The 10,638-nt window shown below is 30.8% G+C and overlaps 1 protein-coding gene across 2 annotated transcripts; it reads left to right on the top strand.

Annotated features, from left to right (window-relative positions):
* The first annotated feature begins 2,264 nt into the window (after positions 1-2,264).
* Positions 2,265-5,924, top strand: LOC122591094 (ABSCISIC ACID-INSENSITIVE 5-like protein 7). Of its 2 annotated transcripts, XM_043763296.1 has the most exons (5): positions 2,265-2,368; positions 3,455-4,565; positions 4,990-5,061; positions 5,158-5,187; positions 5,585-5,924. In XM_043763296.1, exons 2-5 carry the CDS (start codon positions 3,498-3,500, stop codon positions 5,657-5,659), a joined length of 1,245 nt encoding a protein of 414 aa, XP_043619231.1. In that variant the 5' UTR covers positions 2,265-2,368; positions 3,455-3,497; the 3' UTR covers positions 5,660-5,924. The 2 variants fall into 2 exon arrangements, with proteins under 2 accessions (XP_043619231.1, XP_043619232.1); XM_043763297.1 differs by lacking the exon at positions 2,265-2,368 and having other exon boundaries at positions 3,174-4,565.
* The last annotated feature ends 4,714 nt before the right edge of the window (positions 5,925-10,638 follow it).

The raw sequence follows: 10,638 nt of genomic DNA, 5'->3' as shown, positions 1-10,638 counted from the left end.
ATAAACTCAATTAAGATAGCAACCTTCATGTAGTCACATACTCACATGAAGGCGTATCACTGCGTTTCATCTTTCTAACCAAAAATAGAGTGTTTTATAAACAAATAGAAAAGTAAAACTTGTAGTTGACGGTGGTTTCCAATTAGCATTATGAAGAGACTTTTCAACTCGTTAATACTAATTGGATTTTTCTATTCGTTAAATAATGCCTACTACAATTACTTATTATCATAGCATTATATTTATATATACAACATCTTTTTTTTTCAAAAAGTATATTTCATTTACAACTCAACTATTTCACGATTACGAAGATCTATTACATAGATATGAAATTAAATAGAATGTGATATTATTCGTATTTGAATAATGATCTATAAAAGAGTTTATTTGCACGTATTGTCTCATATCAACAATACAGGCCATTAAAGCTTAAGTACAATAAATTAAAACTTCTAAAATGAAACATAGTTTGCCTAAAAGAGAATCAAATGACAAATTTAGTTGGGTTAATGCTTCATTGACCTAAACCAAATATTGGAAATTTGAAAGTCATTTTTTTTTTGTGGTTTTATGACATTGTTTTATAATTGATTTTAATTAACAAGTTAACATTACAATAAAATAGTTTTTTTTAAATACTTTTTCATTCAAAACATACAAAAACATATCTTATCTTAATATATAATATAAGACAGTTGAACTAATGACTTATTAACCAATCAAATCGTTCAATTTCATCAAATTGATTCTCGCTTATGTAATCATTTAGATTAACTTTAAATTAAAAATTCTAATAATCATTATCTAAGTATATTATTATATTAGTATTTATATTAATTTGTAGAAAAAGTCTGATTAATTTACACTTTTTTTTGTTTTTCATCAATAATTTACACTTTTTATCCCTGAATATTTAATTTATATTTATTTTTAACCATCAACTTGAGATAAATTTTTTAAAATTTACAATCATTTAATTAAATAATTTTTTTTTTGACATATTATACAAAAAAATACTTTAAAACTTAATTACTTATTAACAAATATCAGATTAGATTTTTATAAATTGTAAATATTAATATTTAGTTTAATATTTAATATAAACATAATTTGAACTCTAGATACATAATTACATATCCCAAACATAATAACATATGACGATATACAACATCATTATCCTAAACAGAATAGGAATCACAGAACATGGGACGATCATATAACAAAATACGATTCACAACAAAGAGTTACTTAATACTAAATCCAAATTGCGTATTAATGTTTAAAGTTACAATTATCACTCAAATCAAGAGTCCTAATTGTTATCAAATAATATAAAAACAATCTTAATTGTTATCTAATTATCATAGGACAAGTGATTGAAAATAAACATATGCGTGTTATAGGCCCGTATCATGATCAAATACATATACTTGAATGTCAAGTACATGATCACAAGTATGTTTATATTTTAATTCTTAACTATCTTTCATAATAATATCACACATTATGAGTACCACTGGTTTCAAAATATTCTATAATAGAGTAATTATTATAGCATGTGCCTTCTGGAACGACTACGACAAACAATTCTATCAATATATCTCGGCTAATAATGATAGTGACGAACCTATGATTATTGTACTACAATTTGCAAAATAAAACACTTCAAACCGTATATCTTCAAAATTATAAGCTTTTATGACTTAAATGTATGAAGATCTAATATTGATAATATCATAAACCCCGTGTCTAGTATTGGACACAGGTATTTAACCTATAAAATTGAACAAATTTAACTGAAACGGTTGATCTGTTCAAGGATCCGATCCAAACCTAAGATTTTTACAAAAAATAACTATTACACCTATCGATTAATCACTTGTCCTGTCGGAACCTATAGATTTAAATCGTTAAATTGAGTCATGTACACCTACACCAAAAAGGAAAGGAAAGAAACTGCCAACTACCGTTTTCTACGAGTTTTGGACCTCAATACCTCGACAATGTATATGAGAAGTTAAGATGTAGACAACATCTTACACCTTATCTCTATTTAGATAGAGATGCTGCTTTCAGATTCTACTTAAATGGTAGAAAAGATCCTCCAACCATTGCATGTACACATATACCACTTCACCTAAATGACGAGTTGACGACTAGTAACTATTAGGGGACTTTATGAAAAACTCCAAACATACAAGGATATATATGCAAACTACTCTTACAAGAAGTAGCATAAAATCCCAACAAATTTTATTTTATGACACCAAAGGCCTTCACAAGACACTTGTCATCTCTACCCAGCTAACAAGATCAATTTCGACACGCAGCTCTCTCTAAACCTTCATCTCTCACTCTAAAAAGGGTATAACCGTTTTCAATTCTACACTCATTTGCTCAAGATATTTATTTTTCTCTCCATTTTCTTTGTCTTTTTTAGAAAAATTAATTTTGTTTATAGTTTTATTTTTCTAATAAAGATTAAATTTTTATAATACTCTTTATTGTGATTGGTCTAAATTTTTCTGGGTTTAGCTTATGGATCTACATCTTTAAGTTTCTTGGTTTTTCTATAGCTATTTGATCATGAAATTATTGCCTTGTTGATAGTGTTTTAGCTTTTTATGAGCTTAAAGTAAGAGGAAAGTAGAATTTACTTTTAGCTATAGCTTGTGATTTTGATCATTTAATCAACCTTCATGTTAACAATAAATTATGTTTTTTTGGTAATTTGATTCATAGATATGTAAATATTGCTTGTGGGTAATTTTGGTATTTTGATTTAAGTATAGCACTATATAGATAATAATAATAGATTAGCTCTTTTTGTATGTTAAGTTTTTGATTAGATTTTTGTACATTTTTCTTTTATGAGTCTTGACTTAAGATATTGATAATCGTGTTTTAATAATATTGTATAGTCAATGTTATTATCTAAATGTGTTTTAATAATGTTCTATTGTCAATGTTATTATATAATTTGATGTGTAAAGATGCAAGTATAATATATATAACTTAGTCTTAACTTAGAAGTCAATTTTGAACAACTTTAACAGGAGCATCATTAGACTTTTTATGCCTCTTATATTATTAGGATTTTTCGGTCAAGGGTGTGAATTAATGCATCAACATTTTTCTCCAAAATTCTCAAAAAAAGAAATATACAAAGAACACATTTTTATTTTTCATGTTGATTCATTAGTTGCAGCCTTATCAGTTAGAAACTCTAGTATTATTATGATGTATCTATCATTTAAATTTTTTAATGTTACTTTGCATTGCTTATGGATATCCTAATTGCACTTGCAATAATTTTAGATGCTTACTAGTATTCTTTCTTAGTGTAAAACTAAAGTTGTCTTTTGGCATTCTTGTTATTGCTTTGCTGAATGCTTTATGAATCTTGACTAACTTTTAGTTTTGGGATGAATATTTGCATATGGATGTAAAGAAAAATTAAGGGCATAAGGTTACAAGTGTTTTCGATATAAGCAATGAGTTCGTTTATCAACTTCAAGAACTATGGTGACACACCACAACCTGAACTCAATGGTAGCAGACAAATGGTGGCAAATTCGCCATTGGCCCGACAATCTTCTATATACTCATTGACATTTGATGAGTTACAGAACACATTAGGTGGAGGTGGGAAGGATTTCGGATCAATGAATATGGATGAACTCTTAAAGAGCATTTGGAGTGCTGAAGAGACTCAAGCAATGGCATCAACTTCTAATTTTGGGATAGATGGAAATGTTCCGAATAATGGGAATGGAAATACTAATAGTATGCAAAGGCAAGGATCTTTAACATTGCCAAGAACGCTTAGCCAGAAAACGGTCGATGAAGTTTGGAGAGAATTGTTCAAAACTAGTAGCAATGGTGAAGTCAAAGATGGAGATTTGATGGGTCAAACAAACATACAGCCACAACAAAGGGAACCCACCTTAGGTGAGATAACACTTGAGGATTTTTTGCTGAAAGCAGGGGTAGTAACGGAAAATAACCAGATTCAAATGGATGGAGGGTCGTATTTTGGTGAGGTTGCACAGCAAGTTGATAACAATAGTTTCATTTTGGCGTTTCAGAACCCAAATCAGAATCATGGGTTTCAACAAGTTGCTCGAACCAATGGACCAACAGTTAACCAAATCACCGAGAGTAAAAATGGACTAAACCTGCAACCGAAGTTAAAACCAAAACCACAGCCTCTTTTCCCCAAGCAAGCTGCTTTGGATTTTACTGCACCGCTGACTAGTCAACTGCCTAGCCCAGTTGGGAAGTCTGAGCATGGGGTTAAGACGGGTGTGGTTCAAGCTAGTGGCATAGATAGTGGAGTGATGAACATCAAGACACTTGGGGTGATTGCAGCAGGATCTCCACGTAATTTGATTCCCAAACCTAATTTTGATTCAACTCCATCACCCCCGCTTTATTCCTTTGGTGAAGGTGGTTTACGTGGGAAGAAGTCCAGTGGGACTTTAGAGAAAGTAGTGGAAAGAAGACGGAGGAGAATGATTAAGAACCGAGAGTCTGCTGCACGATCAAGAGCTCGTAAGCAGGTGAATTTCTTGCAATATTTGGCATCCATTATCTTAGTGGTCATATGATGTTATTAAAGATGATTTTTTATGTTTTTCACTCTCTAATGGGTCGATTTGGGTTATGTTTTTACTTTTTAGGGCCAGATGAAAAAAGAAGCTAAAAATCACTAGAGTTCACTTTTAAGGCTTGCATTCTACTAAATTAATTTTTTTCCCCAAAATTTTAAAATGTGATAACATCCTTTTGCTAAATAATATCTGAGTAGTTTTTTACAAGAAGTCGAATAATGGATCGAAATGTGTTTATGAGCCAACCCCACTTGACCCGCCTTGTTTTGGACCATACTTAGAAATGGCCCAATTCATCCGGATCTGTTTAACCCGTTATGTAACCTGCCTGTCTTGTCACCTCTAACAATATCCCTCTGATTTAATTCCACAGGCATATACTTTGGAGTTGGAAGCCGAAGTTGCAAAACTTAAAGAAATCAACCACAAGTTACTTAAAAAACAGGCACGTAAAACTAAATTTTTTTTTATCAACCTGTTCATTACTTTTTTGAGTCTTTGTTATATACTGCAATTTATATTAACCGGGCCGTGACTGCAGGAAGAGATCATGGAGATGCAGAACAATCAGGTATGCACTAATACAATAGTCTCTATATTGTTTTTAACCCATGGCAGAAGTTATTAATAGCCTACAACCGGCTCACACTTCTTCATTATTCGCTTATTTAAGTTGACTTCTAGATTCAAACAAGTGGCTTTTCATGTTCTAATTCTAGATCTACGTCTTCATTATTTTTCTACGGAGAAGTGTTTTCCATTGTGATTTTCTTAGATAGGCTAATGTAGCGGCGAGTTGATTACCTTTACACCAAAAGAGTTTTTTGGCCTTTGATGTTAATAATTGATTTACTGGCTCTAAAATCTTAACCTGAGGAGACTAATGCCTATATCTTATTAGACTTGTTTTAGAGAACGAACTATAATAACACAATTATAAACGGTGATTGACTCGAGTTATTTTTCAGGTGGTGGAGAAGGTGAAATTGCCGTGGGGAAATAAAAGATTACGCCTACGAAGAACATTGACAGGACCCTGGTAGGCGGAATAAGCTATGCTAGATTAAGATTAGGCCAAAAAGAAGTGACCTGAACCATATGTAAACAAATTGGGTATATGTGTCTATACATATAGGATTGCTATATATTGTTGACTGTGTCTGGGTGTGTATGTACAGGACCAGTTTAGCAAGCACATGATGCTATGTGCAATTTCATTTTGAGAGGCATCCTGTAAGCAAGTTATATTTTATGTGGATCAGACGCAAACTGTTGTATGAATGTTTATTTGCATTCTTGTTTGGTTTACAATCTTTGTAAGACTACCCTTTCCACAACTTGGGCCTTTTTTTAAAAAAATTTTGGGTTATTTACTGAAATGGTACCTGGACTATCCATCATATTACTGGTTTCATACTTATAACTCTAAAATTACTCTCATCATACCCCAACTTATCAATTTTTCACTCGGACGATACCTGACTTGACGGGCGTCAGTTTGGTCGTTAAGTTGGGGTATGACTACCGTAAATTTTAAAGTTTTAGGTATGAAACCAATAATATGGTGGATAGTCTAGATATCATTTATGTAATTATTATTATTATTATTATTATTATTATTATTATTATTATTATTATTATTATTATTATGGTTGTTGTTGTTGTTTTTTTAATTACACAAAGTACATTGATATTTTTTTTGTAAATATTTATATTTATTTTATAAAAGAATACTTTATTTTTATAAAAAAATTATTGTAAATATTTAATTTTTTATTAAAAACTATTAATATTTCAAAAACTATTTTTTATAAAATTTATTTTTTAATAAAATAATATTTTCTTTTATAAAAGATCATTTTTAGTACAAAGTTTTTATTTTTATAAAAAATATTTTTCAATCTTCTTTTTAAAGGGGTGAACCGAAAAGAATATCATAGTTTCTTGTATTGCATTAGTACCTGTACAACTACTATGTAAGGTTTGAATCAGCTCAAAACAGATTTAATCAACTCCATGTAGTGTATCCATTCAAGACTTCACGTTCATTTATCAATGCTTTACATGAAATTAATGTATTTTTTTTAAATAAAAAATAAATAAATATGAAATAAATAAAATCATCATGGATCTATAATTTGATTGATTAATAGTTTTTAATAAAAAAAACTAAATATTTACAATATTTTTTATAAAAATAAAGTATTCTTTTATAAAATAAAAGTAAATATTTACAAAATATATCAATGTACTTTTTAAAATTATTTATTTCTAAATAATACTTTGTGTAATTAAAACAATAATAATAATAATAATAATAATAATAATAATAATAATAATAATAATAATAATAATAATAATAATAATAATAATAAAAACATCACTTCCATTGAAAATTAATAGGATTTACAAGTAATAATAATAATAATAATAATAATAATAATAATAATAATAATAATATAATAATAATATAATAATAATGGTTAATTACATAAATGACACCTGGACTATCCACTATATTACTTGTTTCATACATAAAACTTTAAAGTTTACCGTAGTCATACCCCAACTTAACGGCCAAACTGACGCCCGTTAGGTCAGGTATCGTCCGTGTGGAGAATTGATAAGTTGGGGTATGATGAGAGTAATTTTAAATTTATAGGTATGAAATCAGTAATATGGTGGATAGTCCAGGTACCATTCAGTAAATAACCCAAAATTTTTTGAACAACCACAACTTGGGCATTTGATATAACTCGTTGATAAATACTTTGAGCTCGATTTTTGGACTTAAACACAAATTTTGAGTTCGATAAAGTTCAAGTCCAACGAGACGAACTCGAAGTCAACTTACCTTGATTTGTAAACCACCATACTTTCACTATGCTGTAAAATCTTACTATTTTTTAACATAACAATCAAAAGTTGCTTTCACCTTTTGCTTTCATAAGATAAGAGCGTTGATATCGGACGCAATATGGACGAGTGGTGGCTGCGGCATCACCACTCAACACCGCCGGCCCGCCGCCAACATACGAAAAATGAGTGGTGGTATGAAATGCATGGTGTGACCACGCGGTCGACCATCCATTTTCTTCCGATCATTATCATGTGATTTGACTTTTTTTGTTTTGTTTTTAAGTTACTTTTTTTAAATAGTGAGTGGTAGATGACATCTTATCTCCCATTTCCTTTTTCACCACTCACTTCTAACCAATCACCTTATGCCACCTCAACTTCACCACTCACTCATCACTCATCCAAATTTTATTGGTATCCGACCACTCACTTCACCACTCTAAAAAAGTAACTTAAAAACAAAACAAAAAGTCAAATCACATGTTAATGATTGGAAGAAAATGGATGGTCGATCGCGTGGTCACACCACGCATTTCATGTCACCACTCAGTTTTCGTATGTTGGCGGCGGTGTTGAGTGGTGATGCCACATCCATAATGCGTTCATCTTCCATACAATGCCAACCCCCTACAAGCACATCAAAAAACGACTTACCTTTAAAAAGTTGACATGACATGTGAACAACTAGTTTCATTTTATCAACTATGTGAGTGCTGACCGTCTCAAACAGAAAATCATAAAGGCTGTTTGGTTTGAAAATTTTAAGGAAATTTGGTGAAAAAGAATTTGAACTTCTATCTTTGTCGTATTAAGGTTAACTTAAGAATTTTAAATTCCTTAACCTTTTACACTACATTAGCCGATTTGATCAGCAACACGAGTTAACAGGGACTACTTGTGAATTGTATCAACGACCATGGCACTAGCATCACCATGTCACAGTCAAAACCTCTATTCAGCCTGTTGATTCATGCTCAGTAGCAGAACTAAAATTCAATGTGATTTGTAAAACAAATTATTAAAAACAAACTTTGTATATGTGCAAAGTAATGATGACGACTAGATTGGTGTGATTTTTAACAATTTATAGCATTTTGGCTATACTGTATTTAATGGGTTTTTAAAAGTGCTTGGCACTCTTGACTGTTATCGGTTCTCAATATGAATATGAATTTTATATGTTTCATTATTAAAAAATTTTCACAAGATTTTACAACTTAATTGAGTGGACTCGTATTCCAAACTACCCTTTACTATATAGCATTCCCCTTTGTATATAGTACCATAGTTGTCGACTCGTAAATCTCGACTCGACTCGAAATCTGATTTTTTGACTCGTGACTCGAATCGAAAGAGTCAGGATAATTGAAAATGTATATTTTTATAATTATGTGCAAGTATTTATTGTAGACATATTGTAATGTATTAATATATTAAGCTAAAAATAGAATAACTATTAAAATCAAATCAAATTTAAAAGCATATAAAAAAGTTATGTTTAAAAATAAATTAAAAAATAAAAAAGTTTAAAATTATTTTGTGACTCGTGACTGGATTCGTGACTCGGAACATGACTCGGACCTACTCGCACCACAAAACAAGAGTCATGTTACGAGTCTGGAGCAAAGCGAGTCACTCCATCGAGTCGCCTCGTTTTCCCGTTGTTTTGACTCGACTCGTACGAGTCGACCCGTGACTTGTACGAGTTTGACAACTATGTATAGTACCCATACCTTTTAACCTTAATTTCATTAAGAATAAATTGTCTATTTTCATATGGAAAATGATATATCATTCTAAAGATTAGCCTAAAAATCTTTCTAAAACAATAAAAAGGTGACATGTGGTATCTATTAATTCTCTTTCCTAATCTTACCCCCTGATTTTGGCACATGTCTTCATCTAATAGTTAAGGGGATTTTTAGGCATTTTTTTAGGAGGATTAATCATTTTTCTTTTCATATCAATGTTGGTCAACTTTTATTTCTTATATTAAAGAATAGGTTTAGAAACCACTTTCAAGTGGCCACCTGGGGCCCTCTTTTGGGGTTCTGGTGAGGAGATGTTGGATTGAAGACCTGTGATCGACCTCTAGCATACTGCCCGTTTGGATGTCACTGCTAGGGTTTTAACCACTAACCAACTAACACACTATTCTTAAAAAAAGATTTAGAAATCAAATATGCGGATCAGTTAATATCAAATTATAGATGTTAATTGTTTTGGGTTGGTCTCGGTTTATTATAAATTTATAGGAGTTTACTGAAAATAGGTTACGTTTGAATCCGATTGACGTCCAGTTACCGATGTTCATTTGTTTGGGATGGTTTTGGGCCCAAAATTGGTATTTGGGATAGATCACTTGGATCCAATGAATCACAGAATCAGGTTTATTTGCGGTTCTAAGAACACGCATAATGGTGAAGTGGCAGACAAGATGGAAGGTCTTTCACTTGGGGTCAACGAGGTTAACGATTACAAGAATTGGTATGGTTATGGGTGGAAGGGTCGGGCTGGACTAGTCCATCTTGGAAGGAATTGACATTTGGGGTCAACGAGGTTAACGATTACAAGAATTGGTATGGTTATGGGTGGAAGGGTCGGGCTGGACTAGTCCATCTTGGAAGGAATTGACATGGATAAGACGGAAGTTTAATTTCTTTTATTTGGGTATTGTGGTAGATTTAAGTTTATTTTTGAAGTGTTGTGAGGTACGGTTTTTTAAGTTATTCTTTCCCAGTTCAAAGTCTTTTTCTTCTAAAGTTGATCGTAAATATTTTTTTATGTACATTATAATTGTTGATGAAACTTACACATTAAAAAAATACATTAAAAATTCGATCCATTTATATATTTGATATCTAACACAACAACAAATAATTACGGTCAAATTTCAATAGGTAAAAAATATTTTTAAAGTCAAATTAAGATCTCAAATGGAACAAAAAGAGTATTATAAGGTATACGGTAATAATATGTAAACTTTTTTCAACACTATATTCAAAGGGTTTATTTATGGACATTCTAAACTTTTTTAGCACTATACCAAAAGGGGTTTATCTAAGGATATTCTTATATTTCTTCAAGTATACTAATTAATTAGGCTATTTTGAATGCTAAAAACATCATTAGACGTCATTTAGTTGTTATATCATATTCTTAC

This window comes from Erigeron canadensis, chromosome 3 (genome assembly GCF_010389155.1).
Source record: "Erigeron canadensis isolate Cc75 chromosome 3, C_canadensis_v1, whole genome shotgun sequence".
Lineage (NCBI taxonomy): Eukaryota > Viridiplantae > Streptophyta > Magnoliopsida > Asterales > Asteraceae > Erigeron > Erigeron canadensis.
This window is presented reverse-complemented; position numbering and strand designations above follow the sequence as displayed.

Excerpts from the sequence above, each read along its gene's own strand:
- LOC122591094 (XM_043763296.1), top strand. The coding sequence starts at position 3,498 with ATGAGTTCGTTTATCAACTTCAAGAACTATGGTGACACACCACAACCT. Across the intron at positions 5,062-5,157 it reads ACAAGTTACTTAAAAAACAG|GAAGAGATCATGGAGATGCA; the intron begins GCACGTAAAACT and ends CCGTGACTGCAG. Across the intron at positions 5,188-5,584 it reads TGGAGATGCAGAACAATCAG|GTGGTGGAGAAGGTGAAATT; the intron begins GTATGCACTAAT and ends GTTATTTTTCAG.